This window comes from Prunus mume, linkage group LG2, assembly GCF_029339155.1.
Source record: "Prunus mume cultivar Tortuosa linkage group LG2, ASM2933915v1, whole genome shotgun sequence".
In the NCBI taxonomy this organism is placed as follows: domain Eukaryota; kingdom Viridiplantae; phylum Streptophyta; class Magnoliopsida; order Rosales; family Rosaceae; genus Prunus; species Prunus mume.
Window position 1 is genome coordinate 3,997,291 of NC_142699.1, and position 17,618 is coordinate 4,014,908.

General features: G+C 38.4%; 3 protein-coding genes and 1 long non-coding RNA gene across 5 annotated transcripts; 1 reads left to right on the forward strand and 3 right to left on the reverse strand.

Moving 5' to 3' along the window:
* On the forward strand, positions 1–3,489 carry LOC103319424 (uncharacterized). 2 transcript variants are annotated; one of them, XM_008220965.3, is made up of 2 exons: positions 1–1,622; positions 3,089–3,489. In XM_008220965.3, the coding sequence occupies exons 1-2, from the start codon at positions 164–166 to the stop codon at positions 3,106–3,108; spliced, it is 1,479 nt and encodes a 492-aa protein (XP_008219187.3). In that variant the 5' UTR covers positions 1–163; the 3' UTR covers positions 3,109–3,489. The 2 variants fall into 2 exon arrangements, with proteins under 2 accessions (XP_008219187.3, XP_088902277.1); XM_089046151.1 differs by lacking the exon at positions 3,089–3,489 and adding an exon at positions 1,963–2,327.
* A 1,856-nt stretch (positions 3,490–5,345) lies between these two features.
* On the reverse strand, positions 5,346–8,312 carry LOC103319443 (receptor-like protein 54). The gene has a single exon (XM_008220985.3). It carries the CDS (start codon positions 8,231–8,233, stop codon positions 5,510–5,512), a length of 2,724 nt encoding a protein of 907 aa, XP_008219207.3. The 5' UTR covers positions 8,234–8,312; the 3' UTR covers positions 5,346–5,509.
* Positions 8,313–8,554: 242 nt separating this feature from the next.
* On the reverse strand, positions 8,555–9,936 carry LOC148919447 (uncharacterized). Its single transcript, XR_016123736.1, has 2 exons — positions 9,545–9,936; positions 8,555–9,416 (listed from the first exon to the last, which is right to left on the reverse strand). It is a non-coding gene; the product is annotated as an uncharacterized LOC148919447 (long non-coding RNA).
* Positions 9,937–12,122: 2,186 nt separating this feature from the next.
* On the reverse strand, positions 12,123–15,626 carry LOC148919448 (receptor-like protein 6). Its single transcript, XM_089047433.1, has one exon. The coding sequence runs from the start codon at positions 15,545–15,547 to the stop codon at positions 12,374–12,376; it is 3,174 nt and encodes a 1,057-aa protein (XP_088903559.1). The 5' UTR covers positions 15,548–15,626; the 3' UTR covers positions 12,123–12,373.
* Between the last annotated feature and the right edge of the window lie 1,992 nt (positions 15,627–17,618).

The following is a 17,618-nucleotide window of genomic DNA, read 5'->3' on the forward strand; positions in this document are numbered from 1 at the left end:
CCACTAAACATTTTCGTGTAAAACCAAAATCACACCCAAAATCTTTCCATTTTCTCCCATCTCCCACCGAATCCAAGATCACCAAAACCCTGGTCATTTCCCATGGCTCCCAAATCCCAACCCTAATCTTCACTCCTCGTCGTCTTCCTCCTCCTCCTCTCCAATGGAGAATTACTCCTACCCGGACTCCCGCGAGTCCTCCCCTCGCTCCCGCGAAATCGACTGCGAAACTGCCTCCTGGGCCGACGACCAACCACCGTCCGCCACGTCCACCTACAAGGTCAAGTTCATGTGCAGCTACGGGGGCAAAATCCAGCCCCGCCCGCATGACCACCAGCTCGCCTACGTCGGCGGCGATACCAAAATCCTCGCCGTAGATCGCAACATCAAGCTCTCCGCTTTCGCCTCCAAGCTCGCCTCCCTCTGCGACACACCCAACGACGTCGTCTGCTTCAAGTACCAGCTCCCCGGTGAAGATCTCGACGCCCTCATATCCGTCACCAACGACGAGGACCTCGAACACATGATGATCGAGTACGACCGCCTCTACCGCGCTTCCGCTAAACCCGCAAGGCTCAGGCTTTTCCTCTTCCCTCTCGGCAACAACCCTTCCGCTAGCTTCGGCTCCAATGAGAGTAAGTCGGAGCGGCAGTGGTTCGTCGACGCTCTGAATTCGGTTCAGATTGGGTCTCCCGATGGTTCTTCTCCGACGGCTCCGGTCACGGCGTCGCCGACGAACCCTGATTTCTTGTTCGGGTTCGATAAGGGGTACTCGGCTGTACCGGTTCAGAAATTTCCCGAATCGATTACTCCTCCGACGGTTCCCGATTCGCTTGTGAAAAGCCCTCTGGTTGGATCGGAGGATCGGCAGGTGGTCGGAGAACAGGTGATGTCTCAGGTGGAGATTCAGAGGCAGATCCAGGAGTTGCAGAGGATGCAAATCGCCGCTGGTCATGAGCCGACGACGATCTATCATCGGAAAAGCGATGAAATCGGAAATCCTAGGGCTTATACCCCCGATTACTACTCTCAGAAACTTCCAGAAAACCTAGCACCAGTGCAAGGATCTTCTCCGGTGGCAATGCCGACACCTGTGCAAATGCCTACTGCCTATATGCCGGAGAGGCACATGAACACTGGGGGTTATCCGGGGGCGGCTGGTCAGTCTGGACCGGAGCAGCCGGTTTACCTCATTTCAACGCCGACCGGTGTGTACCAGGCGCCGGCTCATAGACCCGCAACTGGACCGGTTGGTCAGGCGTACTATGGAGTACCGCAGAGGATGGTACCGGAGGTGTACCGGGACGCTCAGGCATACAATACTGCAGTGGCAGCACAGCAAGCTCAGCAAGTGCAGCAAGCTCAGCAAGTGCAGCAAGCTCAGCAAGTGCAGCAAGCTCAGCAAGTGCAGCACGCTCAACAAGCACAGCAGGCTCATCAGGCAAAGGTTGGAGCTTATAGTGAAGGGTTTGCACAGGTTGGATACGAAGCGGTTGGGAGGCAGGTGTACTACACAACAGCTGGAGGTGTTGTTTCCTCATATCAAGCGGTGGCCCCGGTGGCCCCGGTGGCAGTAGACGGAAGACAAGGTGGTGTTGGTGCGTTGAATCAAATTCATGACGGTAAGGTTGTTGCTTCCATGGCTTCCCAGGCCTCTGCTATGTGACAAATATAAACAAATAAATTCATAGATAATGTTTTTTAATTTTTGTTTCTATATGGTTTTATAGTTTAAATAAGAAGAATGAAGAATTTAATTGTATGGATTGTGGTGGATTTTTCTGGTTGTGTGGTGGTAAGACAATGGACATTGTTTCTTGTGTATTTGAGGAATTGTTTTTGTGTAAATTGTTGGGTCTCTTTTGTTTTGTTGGTTTTGAATTGATAGTAGTAAAAAACTAATTGACATAGATGCTGTGATTGAACCCTTTGAGTAATATTTTACTTGCTTTGGTTACCCAGAAAAGTGACAAGAACCAAGATAAAGATATTGGCAATACGTTAACATTTTGGCCTGATATGTAGCTGCTTTGGTTACCTAGAAAGTTGATCTCTGCATCGATACAAGTATTTTATTGAAAACCTTGTGACATTTGGTATCTATTCATTATTAATCTGCGGGTGTGGTGGAAATTATTTGGTCTATTTTTTATGTTGGTCTTTGGATTGGGTTGCAAGTAGTAAAAGAGTAAAAACGAGTAACATGTCGTTGCTTTGGCATCTATTCATGAGGAAATGCCTATTGCAATCAAATGAGCCTCCTCTGTTTTGAACTTTTTTATTTAATGAAATGTCTGTTGCAATCAAATGCCACTATTTATACTTTATATAGATTAAATAATTGTTGTTGATTCTTCTTTTCCAGCCTGGTTTTGTTAGACGATCCCTTGATTCTTTCAGCCATGATTATTGAAGTAGACTATTATTAGTATTATTATTATGTTAATTATTCTATAGAGAATGGGTTTTGGCTCATAAACAGGCTTTCTAATGCTCAAAAAAACAATCTTTATAATGCTCATTGGGCATCTGCATCCAAAAGTTGGTCAAGATATAAGGGAATAATATGGGAAAATATGTCATCAGAATGGTAGTGGAGTAAAGCATAAGGAAAGAATATATGAAATAAAAATCTTTTTGTTGTCTTTCTTTAGATCTTTGTTTTAATATGGTTTTGTATAGTTCAGTTGTAAAAATGACTAGGCTTGAATTTGGATACCTTTTTGGTTTTGTTGGTGGTATATGATAATTGACTTTGTTTTTTTGTGTATAGAGGGATTGTTTGAGTGTAAATTATTGGGTCTCTTTTGTTTTGTTGGTCTTAAATTGATAGTTAAAAATTAAAAACAGCATGGATGTTGTGTTTGAACCTTTTGAGTAACAAATAGGGCTTTGGCTACCAAGAAAGGTTACAAGAACCAGGATAAAGATAGTGTCATTATGTTAGTGTTACGTTGAATGCTCGTTTCATAGCTCAATTATAATACCATATATGCGCTGCCGTTGTCGTCGATATTTTATTTGAAGCCATTGTGTAAGAGATTTGGTATATTTTTTTATTAATTTTTTTATGTTGATCTTTGAATAGGAAGAGTAGCAAAAGACTAAAATATCATTAAGTGTTGTGATTTGAGTTTTCCGAGCAACATGTTGCTAACTTGCTGCTTTGGTTTACCAAGAAAGATGACAAGATGAAGATAATGGCAATAGGTTAGTGTCAAGTTGAGTATTATATAAGCTCAATTATGAAGTGCAATTGGGCAAATTTAGATAAGCTTTGCTGCGTTTGTGATGGGATCTGCATCGATATAACTATTTTATTCAAAGCTTGCAGTTTTGGCATATCTTATTTATGAGCAATTTGACAAGAAGAATGCTCCAGCTCTCGTTTTCTTAAAAAAGAAATATAAACTTATTTATTTGGTGAAAGGGAGTTTGTACTTTATGTGTAGATTAAAAGATTGTTAATTCTTCTGTTTTGGTGGATAATTCCTTGATTCTGATTCTGTGTGCCATTCTTATCCAAGTGGGTTATTTTTTTTATTTAATGTTGAATGGATTCTGGTACAAGAATGTGAGAATATGGGGAAGAAAAAAAATCATTAGAATAGTGGAGGTACAAGATCATCTCCACAAAAAATTCCTTGAATCCGATATCATTTGAACACTCAATTGAATTTTTGAAATTTTAATATTTTTTTTAAAGCACCGTGTTTATTGATTTTGTAGGACACAATTAGATGTCGAAACAGTTTCCGATTTGTTCAATTTTTTGCAAGGATGATCTATGAATGTAGACTTTAAAAATAGGTAGTTTGGATTGTTGAAAAAAAATTTGAAATAAAAAACTGATGTGTGGTCCCAGAATTGTGACCATCAAACGAAGAGAAACTCTTATGTAACGGGGATAACATTTTTAGCTCGGCTAATAACATAAATTTTAGGTGGGATGGTAAAACAGTGTTACCTCTGTTATAGGTAAGTTTTTTATTTATCATATGACACCCAATTATCAACATGAGTCAATTTGCTACCTACTTCAAAAATCCATAATATATATATATATGTATATATATTTATTAAAAAATTTAATACCAATGAAGTTTGCAATTTTTTTTTTCTCGCCAAAATTGAAGTTTGCATTCAGTGAACACACATTGGATGAAGACCTAATAGTTAAAAAGGACAATTTAAAAAAAAAAAATGATGAAGGATGATTTAAAAACTTGCCTTATCCTCTCTGCTTCCTAGCAGATATACTTACCCGGGATAAAATACACCCTTGTTCCTATAACACCTGACATTAGGTGAGGTGCACTCGTTTGGTGAGTTAGATTATGTAGTTGAATAAGATTTATAATCCTAGTTAAATCTCTAGTGTCTTAAAAACAACATGAATTGAATTATGTCTAATCTTACTAGGGCCAAATGTAGTTGGATTATGAATCCTATCAAAATGTTGGGACTAAGTTTGATTGGATTATATTAGACCATGTACACATTTCAATTAATCCAACCATTCAATTATGCGTAGTGCCAAACACATCACTGGATTAGTGTTATCATTTCCAATCTAATACAATCCAATTCTGCCTCATAATCCAATCCAAGCCCAATTGCCAAACATAGCCTATAGGGAATACTCCGGTCCCTCTCCCATCTTATTTTGTCTGCTTAGCATTATTTTCTGAAGTCCATTAAGAAGAAGTTGGAACCCCAATGAAACACACTATTTTGTTCAATCTCATCCTTTTCCTTCATGTTTATACTTTCAATGAGTTCACCTGGCAGGGCGATGCAAATGCTACTAGAAGTGTAGTTACTAACTCACTCGTAGTTTAGAGCTACTTTTGCTTTCAATAGTAGAAGTGATCTCAAATTTAATCTCCTATTGCCCAATTGAAAAAATGAAAAATGAAAAAAAAAAAAAAACCCGAACGCAAGTTCATAAAAACAATTTGGAAAGCAGAAGACAACCAAGGAGTCACCTGCTTCCTACATCCAAACTAAGCTGTCAGCTATCTTTTGAGCCGCTCGATTACTAAATGTAGGTAGATATTGACAAGATATATATCATGACAAACAAAAGATGAGCCTCCCCGACAAATTACAGAACAAATTGAAGAAAAAAAACAGAGAGTAAAAGTAAGATGAGCTTGCCTGGTTCCTCTAGCCAAGCAAGTAACAGATATGTAAATCTTGTTCTTATGTGGCAAACATCATCATAACTTTTGTTTTGTGTCCAAAGATTCAAACCATGTAAATACAAAATTTTAATCGTGAATCTGTCAACCCTCATAGTCAGATAAATACTGATTTTAATAACGAAAGTAGTAATTAACGTACAACTTAATTGTTCTCATTATCATGAAAAAATTTCAAACCAATAAAGTTTGACATTTAGCCATGTAATTTGTGACTTGATAATCCAAGATTTGACAGCATCCACATGGAAATCTACTACTCTTACCTTTCGCTAACTTGGAGACATTTGATCTTCATAATCATTTCAACGTCTTCTCCTTTGGTTTATGTAAACATGTCTTCCTCGATTGCCTAGTCTTTGATGCAGCTGAGGGAACATCTTAAAGATGATGTTAAGCGTAGCTTTGTAATACCAATTCCTCCATCTCTTGTAAAAGGCAAGTGATCCAATGGCAACTCCGAAGCCAAATACAAATCCAATTTCAACACTGATGAGATCCCAATTAATCTCATGTCCAGAACTTTGACGGCTTTCATTCGATGCTGGTGGTGGCACTGGCAATCCTGCTTTGTCGTCAGGGGTCAAAGGAGGCCCCCATAAGCCTTTGTTACCTGCAAAGGAGGCTTTTGGAAAAGTTGAGAACTGAGTGCTGGTTGGGATCCTACCAACCAGTTGATTGTTTGAGAGATTCAAGAATGAAAGGAAGGTAAGGTTTGCAAGCTGTGGTGGAATTTGCCCGCTCAGGTTGTTCTTTGACAGGTCTAAGGACTCGAGCACTCGCATGTTACCGAATGATGATGGGGTTTCTCCTGTGAAAGCATTGCAGGACAAGTTGAGGACATGGAGTGATTTGAATTCTCCCATTTCCTCAGGTATTGATCCATTGAATTCGTTGCACGAGAAGTCAATCAAGGTGAAGAAGTTTCGAATCTTAACCAGATCCATTTCTAAACCTTTGCTGGTAATTGTTACTGCATCTCCATAGTAATCAGAAATCGGACCTCTACGTCTCACCTGGTGGTATGAAAATTCAAAGTGAACTGGGGAACCATCTTTGTCTACCATCATTGCTTTCCATGTTGTCAAAGATGTTCCTGCTATTTCACCACTCAAATTGTTGTAAGCCAAGTCTATGATTTGAAGCATTGGCCAGGTGCCATTGGCCTCGGGACATCCAATGCGTCCATAAAATTTGTTGGATCGCAAAACAAGGACACACAAGGTGGATATGTTCTTCAGCAAGCATGGAAAGGTATCTGTTATCTGATTGTTTCCAAGGTTTACAACCTCCAACTGTGTACAGTTGACTAGAGACTTTGGAAACTGACCTTGTATCTGATTTCTGCTGAGGTCTAGAGTTTGTAGACCGCAAAATTCATTGAATTTATCCGGGATAGGGCCAGTAAGGTTGTTGCGCCTCAAATTAAGTACTGATAGCCGAGTCAAGCATTCCGGAATCATGCCACTCAGAGAATTATTGGACAGATCAAGAACCAGACCACTTACATTGCATATTGATGGTGGAATGATGCCATGCAAGTTATTGCTTGACAGAGAGAAGAAGGCAGTTGAAGGAAGGAAATTACCAATGTCAGCTGGTATAGTAGAGCTGAAATTATTTCTTGAGTAATCCAGATAAGTGGCTGATGATAGGAAAAGTGGGATTTTTCCCTGAAGATTGTTTGAACGAAGGTCGAGCGCGAGGAGATTAGAAGTTAAGTTATGTAAAGGACCTTGTAGAGTTGTCAAGGAGTTGTAAGAAAGATTTAGTGCAAGAAGAGAATTGAGCTTCCAAATCCAGTTGGGTATCTCGCCTTGAATCTGGTTTTCTGAAAGGTCCAAATAGGTTAATCTGGATTGATTTCTCAAAAAGTCTGGGAAGGCCCTCAGCTTGTTAGAGGACAAGACCAAGTTGTAAATTTGAAGGAAGGAGGAAGATGTTGGACTGCTTCCATTGTAATCATCCAACAAGTTATTGTTGGAAAGATCAAGAAAGAAAAGATTTTTTGGCTGCTGAGGACCATTGAAAGGAAAGCCACTGAAATGGTTTGAAGAAAGCTGAAGCCATAGAAGCCCTCTAAGATTAAAGATAGAAGTAGGTATTGGTCCTTCCAAATAGTTGCCACTCAAATCAATGTTCCACAATAAGTTTGAAGAGATGTTGGCAAATTCGGGTAATTGACCGGAGAACTGATTCTGCGAAAGTATTAAGTCCTTCAGCACAGGAAGAGAAAAGAGAGACAATGGAATACTCCCATGGAGTAGATTGGAGTACAACTCGAGAAATTCCAGATTAACAAGGTTTTCCCAGTGAATAGAATCAATGGGACTATTAAAACTATTTAAGGACAGCTCCAAAAAATTCAATTGTGTTAGGTTTGCGACTGAGTTTGGGATTGATCCAGTGAAATTGCAACCTGAGAGATCTAGTTCAGACAGCATTTTAAGGTTGCCAATAGATTTTGGCAGGAACCCGGAAAATTTTGACGAGCTTAGATCCAGGTATTGGAGAGATCCATTGTTAAGAAATTCTGGCAAGGAACCCTGAAGCCGGGGATTATCTGAAAGGTCAACTTCCTGCAGTGTAGTCACCTGGAAGATCTCTTCGGGAAACGTCCCGTACAAGTTACATCCACGGAGACTTAAGGAAGTCAAGCTTGAAAAGTTGGCAAAGAATCCAGGAACTGGAGCAGAGATGTCGTTATCATCCAATATAAGCACGGATAGAGACTGGAGCTTAGCAAAAGACTGATGAATAGGGCCTGAGATAGATTCGCCACTGATGTCAAGACGGGTAACAAGGCCATCAGTGCAACGAACTCCTGCCCAAGAACAGCAGTCGGTACTTGAATTCCAGTATATAAGCTTGGAGGAACGAGAAGAATTAAAGATGAAGGTTTCCTTCAAACGGAGCAATAATGACTGCTGGTCTTCATCGCACCGGCTCTGAACTGGGATGGCTTCAAAATAGAGTTGGATTAAGTTAATAGTCATCATGAAAAGGAAAAAGTGGAGCAAAGTTCTCATTTTGGTGAACTTTTAGTTTGAGAGACACTGAGAGAAAATGAAGAACTGTTAATTGGTGTATTGGCTTTAATCTGTTGGAAATGGAAAAGGCTTCCATGAGATTTTTCCTTTGCTTGACTTTGAAGTCTTTCCCCATCTCATCTGTAAGTTAGACTACTAGGTGACTAGTTGACTGACTTATTTCCATGATCATTGTTGACTACTGTGTGACTAGTTGACTGACTTATCTGTAATATTCAATGCTATAATTTACTGTCATTTTCCCACCCCGTTTTCTGTTTTCTGAGAATGAAAACAACTAAAAACGCGTTCGGTGCTGTTAAGTTTGAAAACACGGAAAACTAATGATTGAAAACGATCTCAACTTTTACATGTTTTCATCATTTTCTCAAATCCCATACCCAAATATTCCTTTCAGAAAATACAAATTCAACATCTTCAAACATAACATCACCAATCAAACCCATCACCACCAACAAAGACAATCAAATCCACTCAAACGACAACCACCACCGTCAAACACTACCAGCACAGACCGTCAAACACCAACATCGTCAAACACGCCAGCACAGACCGTCAATCGAATTGAACCCCATCGTTGAACAACTGATTACCGGATCAATTTTCATTCCAAAAGGAAAAACGTTTAAAATAAAAATAAAAGGATGAAAAAATGGCGGGGCGGGGAGCTGGGAAGCTACTGGAAGGTGAGGTGGCAGTGGTGGTGGGTTGGTCTGATTCTTAAAGTTTTTTCCGTTCTCCTAGACCCCTGTAGTCAAGGGAGTTTGTGGTCATCTAATCTAAGGGTGGAGAAAAAACTTATTTTAAAATCCATATAAAGTTTTTTTTTTTTACTCTTAGTTAAAAAAACACATTTTCTGGGAAGAAAAAAAGAAAAAGAAAGAAAGAAACAAAACGCGTTCTGAAAACTTGGAGTGCAGCCGCCTTTATCACCTTCTGATTCTTCTGACATTGGGGCAGCGGATTCTTCTGATTCCTTTGCTCTGGTTTTTTGGGTTAGTTTTTTCAGCTTTTGTGGATGGAAAGCCGAGCCAATTTGGGTGTCATGACTTTCCTTGTTCTTCTTCACCACTTTGATTCAATTTTTCTGACTTGAAATCCTTGATTTGAATGATTTGAGGAACCCAGATTTGAAATCATAACTTTTCTTCTTCTTCTTCACCTTTGAATTCAACACATCATTGATTTATCAACAAACCAATATCAATTTCTCAACAAAAAAAATTGGTTTTTATATAAAGATTGCTCTCTTATTAATCAGAAAACAGAAGAAAAAGCAATGGGAGAAACCTAAAGAGTAGAATCAGCATCATCGAATCAGACTAAGCTAAAGAGTCGACCTCCACCATGGGGTCGGAGGAGGCTGGGCAGCGACTCCGCAAGTTTCCAGAAACGTGTTTTGTTTTTGGTTTTTTAACTAATATATTGTTCAGTAAAAGAAAATGAAATAACCTTTTATTATACTTTATACTCATTTGGCGAAAGGGAGTTTATACTTTTATGTGTAGATTAAAAGATTGTTAATTCTGTTTCCAGATGGGTTTTGGTGGATAATTCCTTGATACTGGTTCAGTGTGCTATTCTTATGCAAGTGGGCAATGGATTCTGGTGTATAAAAACTCTTTGTATTCTTTGCAAAAGTTGGTCAAGGTACAAGAATGTGAGAATATGGGGAAGGAAAAAAAAAACCAGTAGAATAGTGGAGGTAAGCGTATATGGGAAATATCTTGTGTTCTTGTATTGCATCAATATATATAAATATATGGAGCTTCAGTTGAGGGATTTTTTAAATAAGTTTATTTGAAGGACACCTTTATAGAGCTCATTCCGTATTGTGTTTCACTAATTCAAACAGTCTATTTTGTAGATATTTATTTAAATATCATCTCTACAAAAAATCATTTGAATTCAATATCATTTCAACACTCAATTGAATTATTGAAATTTTAGTATTTTCTTAAAGCATCGTGTTTATTGATTTTGTAAGACACAATTATATGTTGAAACGGTTTTCGATTTGTCTAATTTTTTTTGCAAATATGATATATGAATGTAGACTTAAAAAATAGATAGTTTGGATTGTTGAAATTTTGTTTGTTTGTAGAGAACCCTAAAGGGTTCCTAAATAAAATTATTTGAGGAATCTCTTAATAGAAAGAGAATATATATATACTGACAAATAATTCATCAAAAGAAGAGATTAAGAAATCAAAAACTGATGTATGGTCCCAAAATTGTGATCATCAAATGAAGAGAAACTCTCACGTAATGGTTATATAACTTTTTGCTATCCGGGTCAATAACACAGTGGCACGCAAGATAATTTTTCACGTGTTGTTGTTATTGGGATAGCAAAACAATGCCATCCTGTTATAGGTGATTTTTTTTAAAATTTTTTTTTTGACATCAGATGACACCCAATTATCAACAGGGGTCAATTTGCAACCTACTTCAAAAATCCATAATATATATATATTTTAAATTTAATACCAATTAAGTTTGTATTTTTTTTTTTGGTGCTGAAAGTTAAGTTTTTATTCAGTGAACACACATTGGATGAAGACCTAATAGTTAAAAAGGACAATTTAAAAACATTGATGGTGAAAAAAGGGACCACTGGGCAACCTAGGTATTGCCTTATTAAATCCTCTCTCCTTCCTTCCTAGCAGAAATACTTACCCAGGATAAAATACACCATTGTTCCTATAACACCTGACATCAGGTGAGGTTCACTCGTGGTGAGTTGAATTATGTAGTCGAATAGGATTTATAACCCTAGTCAAATGTTTGGTGTCCAAAAAACAACAAGAATTGAATTATGTTTAATCTTATTAAGGCTAAATGTAGTTGGATTATGTTGGGATTAAGTTGGATTCGATTATATTAAGCCATGCAATAGTATTTCCATTAATCCAACGTTTAATCATGTGTAGTACCAAACACATCACTGGATTAGTGTTATATCATTTCCTATATAATACAATCCAATTCTACCTCATAATTCAATCCCATCCCAATCGCCAAACATAGCCTAGACTTATAAGGAGAAGGGGGTATAGACCTTGGGATAGGCAAGTCCCTCTCCCATAATATTTTTTCTGCTTTTCATTATTTTCTTACTTGTAGGTCATCTTTATCTTTTAACTGGATTATCTTCAGAATATCCTCCTTCGTCGAATTCCCTATCTTCCTCTTATCATCTTGTCTGGGTTTGCATTATTTTCTGAAGTCTATTAAGAAGAAGTAGGAACCCCAATGAAACACGCTATTTTGTTCAATCTCATCCTTTTCCTTTATGTTTAAGCTTTCCATGAGTTCACGTGGCAGGGCGATGCAAATGCTACTAGAAGTGTAGTTACTAATTTAGAGCTACTTTTGCTTTCAATAGTCGAAGTGATCTCAAATTTAATCTCCTATTGCCCAATTGAAAAAAAGAAAAAAGAATAAAAAACGAACGCAAGTTCATAAAAACAATTTGGAAAGCAGAAGACAACCAAGGAGCCACCTGCTTCCTAAATCCAAACTAAGCTGTCAGCTATGGACAAGGGAACCTGAGCAATCTTTTGTGCTACTCGATTACTAGATGTAGGTAGATATTGACAAGATATATATCATGACAAACACAAAAGATGAGCCTCCCCGACAAATTACAGAACAAATTGATTTTAAAAAACAGAGTAAAAGTAAGATGAGCTTGCCTGGTTCCTCTAGCCAAGCAAGTAACAGATATGTAAATCTTGTTCTTATGTGGCAAATATCATCATAATTTTTGTTTTTTTGTTTTGTTTTTTTAAATTTCTGTTTTGTGTGCAAAGATTCAAACCATGTAAATACAAAATTTTAATCGTGAATCTGTCAACCCTCATAGTCAGAGAAATACTGATTTTTAATAACGAAAGTAGTAATTAACGTACAACTTAATTGTTCTCATAATCACGAAAAAATTTCAAACCAATATCTCATACAATCATATCTATAAAGTTTGACATTTAGCCATGTAATTTGTGACTTGATAATCCAAGATTTAACAGCATCCACCATATTATTATTATTATTTGCATGGAAGTCTACCACTCTTACCTTTTGCTAACTTGGAGACATTTGATCTTCATAATCATTTCAACGTCTTCTCCTTTGGTTTATGTAAACATGTCTTCCTTGATTGCCAAGTCTTTGATGCAGCTGAGGGAACATCTTAAAGATGATGTTAAGCGTAGCTTTGTAATACCAATTCCTCCATCTCTTGTAAAAGGCAAGTGATCCAATGGCAACTCCGAAGCCAAATACAAATCCAATTTCAACACTGATGAGATCCCAATTAATCTCATGTCCAGAACTTCGACGGCTTTCATTCGATGCTGGTGGTGGCACCGGCAATCCTGGTTTGTCGTCAGCGGTCAAAGGAGGCCCCCATAAGCCTATGTTACCTGCAAAGGAGGCCTTTGGAAAAGTTGAGAACTGAGTGCTGGTTGGGATCCTACCAACCAGTTGATTGTTTGAGAGATTCAAGAATGAAAGGAAGGTAAGGTTTGCAAGCTGTGGTGGAATTTGCCCGCTCAGGTTGTTCTTTGACAGGTCTAAGGACTCGAGCACTCTCATGTTACCGAATGATGATGGGATTTCTCCTGTGAAAGCATTGCAGGACAAGTTGAGGACATAGAGTGATTTGAATTCTCCCATTTCCTCAGGTATTGATCCGTTGAATTCGTTGCACGAGAAGTCAATCAAGGTGAAGAAGGTTAGAATCTTTACCAGATCCATTTCTAAACCTTTGCTGGTAATTGTTACTGCATCTCCATAGTAAACATCAATCAGTTGTTCACGTACCAGGTGGAAGACCCAAAATCTAAGGGTATGTGGGGAATCGCCTTTGTTAACCATCATTTCTTTCCATGTTGTCATTGATGTTCCTGGTATTTCACCACTCAAATTGTTGTAAGCTAAGTCTATGATTTGAAGCATTGGCCAGGTGCCATTGGCCTCGGGACATCCTATGCGTCCATAAAATTTGTTGGATCTCAAAATAAGGACACGCAAGGTGGATATGTTCTTCAGCAAGCATGGAAAGGTATCTGTTATCTGATTGTTTCCAAGGTTTACAACCTCCAACTTTGTGCAGTTGACTAGAGACTTTGGAAACTGACCTTGTATCTGATTTCTGCTGAGGTCTAGAGTTTGTAGACTGCAAGATTCAACAAATTTATCCGGGATAGGGCCAGTAAGGTTGTTGCTCCTTAAATTAAGTACTGACAACCCAGTCAAGCATTCCGGAATCATGCCACTCAGATAATTATTGGACAGATCAAGAACCAGACCACTTGCATTGCATATTGATGGTGGAATGATGCCATGCAAGTTATTGCTTGACAGAGAGAAGAAAGCAGTTGAAGAAAGGAAATCACCAATGTCAGCTGGTATACTAGATCCGAAATTATTTCTTGAATAATCCAGATAAGTGGCTGATGATAGGAAAAGTGGGATTTGTCCCTGAAGATTGTTTGAACGAAGGTCGAGCTTGTAGACAGTAGAAGTTAGGTACAGTAAAGGACCTTGTAGAGTTGCCAAGTAGTTATAAGAAAGATTTAGTTCAAGAAGAGAATTGAGCTTCCAAATCCAGTTGGGTATCTCGCCTTGAATCTGGTTTTCTGAAAGGTCCAAATAGGCTAATCCGGATAGATTTCTCAAGAAGTCTGGGAAGGCCCTCAACGTGTTAGAGGACAATGACAAGCGTACAATTTGAAGGAAGGACGAAGATGTTGGACTGCTTCCATTGTAATCAATCAACAAGCTATTGTTGGAAAGATCAAGAGTCAAAAGACTTATAGGCTGCTTAGGACCATTGAAAGGAAAGCCACTGAAATGGTTTGAAGAAAGCTGAAGCTCTTGAAGCCCTCTAAGATTAAAGATAGAAGTAGGTATTGGTCCTTCCAAATGGTTGCCACTCAAATCAAGTGTGTCCAGTAAGTTTGAAGAGATGTTGGCAAATTCGGGTAATTGACCGTAGAATTGATTCTGCGAAAGTGTTATATTCTGCAGCACAGGAAGAGAAAAGGGAGACGATGGAATACTCCCATGGAGTAGATTGGAGTCCAATGCGAGAATTTCCAGATTAACAAGGTGTTCCCAGTGAATAGAATCAATGGAACTATTAAAACTATTTGAGGACAGCTTCAAAAAATTCAATTGTGTTAGGTTTGCGACTGAGTTTGGGATTGATCCAGTGAAACTGCAACCTGAGAGATCTAGTGTAGACAACATTTTAAGGTTGCCAATAGAGTTTGGCAGGAACCCTGAAAATTTTGACCTGCTTAGAGCCAGGGATTGGAGAGATCCATTGTTAAGAAATTCTGGCAAGGAACCCTGAAGCCAGGGATTCGATGAAAGATAAACTTTCTGCAGTGTAGTTATCTGGAAGATCTCTTTGGGAAACGTCCCGTACAAGTTACATGAACGGAGACTTAAGGAAGTCAAGCTTGAAAAGTTGGCAAAGAATCCAGGAACTGGAGCAGAGATATCGTTATGATCCAATAGAAGCACGGATAGAGACTGGAGCTTAGCAAAAGACTGATGAATAGGGCCTGAAATACTACAGTTGTACAAGCTCAACACCTTCAAGTTTGGCAGTGAAGATGATATTGCTTGGCTCCAGTGAGCCCCATGTGCTGATGATATGTTTACATCATCAAGGTATAAATCTGTGAGCTCTGTGAGGTTCTGAATGAGCATGCTTAGATTTGGATTCTGAAGTTTTAAATTTTCGGATTGAGTGCCAAAGGAGACACTTTCGGATTGAGCTTGAATGAAGATATTTGCAGAAAGATCAAGGGTAACCAACTTTGTCAAGTGTGAAATCTCAACGGGAATTTGCCCGAAATAAGCATTAAAGGATAAATTTAGATACCTCAAATTCGTAAGCCTTCCAATTGCAGTTGGAATTTGAGAGCCTTCAATGAAACCAGAATGGTTGGCCAAGTTGAGGCTTTGAAGATGCTGAAGATCAAAGAGAATGCTGGAATTGTCAATGCCACCTGAGATATATTCGTCACTAATGTCAAGACGGATAACAAGGCCATCTGTGCAACTAACTCCTGCCCAAGAACCGCTGTTGGTACTTGAATTCCAGTATATAAGCTTGGAGGAACGAGAAGAATCAAAGATCAAGGTTTCCTTCAAACGGAGCAATAATGACTGCTGGTCTTCATTGCACCGGCTCTGAACTGGGATGGCTTCAACATAGAGTTGGATTAAGTTAATAGTCATCATGAAAAGGAAAAAGTGGAGCAAAGTTCTCATTTTGATAAACTTTTAGTTTTAGAGACGCTGAGAGAAAATGAAGAACTGTTAATTGGTGTATTGGCTTTAATCTGTTGGAAATGGAAAAGGCTTCCATGAGATTTTTTCCTTTGCTTGACTTTGAAGTCTTTCCCCATCTTCTCTGTAAGTCAGACGAAGGAGTTGGAAATCAAAGCTTTCATCAATTGATGCTTTTTATTTCCACCATCATTGTTGACTACTGTGTGACTAGTTGACTGACTTATCAATGCTTTGGTTTAATCCAGTGACAAGAAAACAAAACTATAATTTACTGTCATTTTCCCACCCCGTTTTCTGTTTTCTGAGAATGAAAACAACTACCGGGTCTAGGAGAACGGGAAATTTTTTAAGAATCAGACCAACCCCAACCCCCACCCCCTCCTTCACGTTCTCTTCATGCCGCCGCACACACACTCTCTCTCTCTCTCTCTCTCACTGCCACCTCACCTTCCAGTAGCTTCCCGCTCCCCATCTCCCAGTTTTTCATCCTTTAATTTTAATTTTAAACGTTTTTCCTTTTCTTGGAATGAAAATTGATTCGGTAGGGTGGAGAAAAAACTTATTTTAAAATCCACATAAAGTTTAAAAAAATAAATAAAAATCTGTTAGTTAAAAAAACACATTTTCTGGGGAAAAAAAAGAAAAAGAAAGAAAGAAACAAAACACCTTCTGAAAACTTGGAGTGCATCCGCCTTTATCACCTTCTGATTCTTCTGACATTGGGGCAGCGGATTCTTCTGATTCCTTTGCTCTGTTTTTTTGGGTTAGTTTTTTCAGCTTTTGTGGATGGATTGTAAGAGAAAGAAGAGCCAATTTGGGTGTTATGACTTTTCTTGTTCTTCTTCACCACTTTGATTCAAATTTTCTGATTTGAAATCCTTGATTTGAATGATTTGAGGAACCCAGATTTGAAATCATAACTTTTCTTCTTACATTCCAAGAGGAGGCTAATTTAAACAACTATTTCAAAACTCACTTCATCAATGCGACAGCTAATCTAAGGACGAGTTCATGAGCTGCATGTGTTATAAACTAAACATTTTGAACAATCCACAAATGGTAAATAAAAGGTATGATTACACCAATTTCAAACAAAGATGTAATCTCATATTGGATGCCAAGAAAAAAGCTATGTCTAGATCACAACACGTTGGCGTGAGTCAAAGCTCAATCAGAGTAGGAAAGGCGTGAGTCAAGGCTCAATCAGAGTAGGAAATATATTTCTTATTTAATAAGGAATCCTAATTTAGGATGTTGTTATTTATTGCTTGTACCAGAGTAGACAATCAAGTCCACTCAAACGACAACCACCACCGTCAAACACGCCAGCACAGACCGTCAAACACGATCGCTCGAAACCGCAACCACACGCAGAGCTTGAACCACTATCATCACCCAATCAAAATCAACACTGCCCCATCGAACCAGATTGACATCACCGCCACTCAATCGAACCCAACGGAATCTCTACCCAATTGAATTGAACCACATCGTTGAACAACTAATTACCGAATCAATTTTCATTCCAAGAAAAGGAAAAACGTTTAAAATAAAAATAAAAGGATGAAAAACTGTGAGATGGGGAGCTGGGAAGCTACTGGAAGGTGTGGTGGCAGTGAGAGAGAGAGAGAGAGAGAGAGAGAGAGAGAGGGAGAGGGTGCGATGGCATGAAGAGAACGTGAAAGAGGGGGGTGGGGGTGGGGTTGGTCTGATTCTTACACTTTTTTCCGTTGCACTTCATTAGTAATCTAGTTTATTAATGTTAAACTAGCATATAAAAACCATTATACATTATTCAATTTCATATTTATTTTTGTGGCAAATTTTTTTTCATTTATATATACTAGCCATTTAGCACATGCGTTGGTTTTCTTTTTTATTTTTAGAATTAAGAAAAGATAATATGGGTAGTTATGTTCTATAAAAGAGGATCTATTATCCGATTTTGTTTTTAATTTTAATTTTTTTTAATATGAAAAAATGTGAATTTACCATATTATCCTCATTTAATTAATAATTTCAATTCTTAATGTTTGAATTAACCAATGAC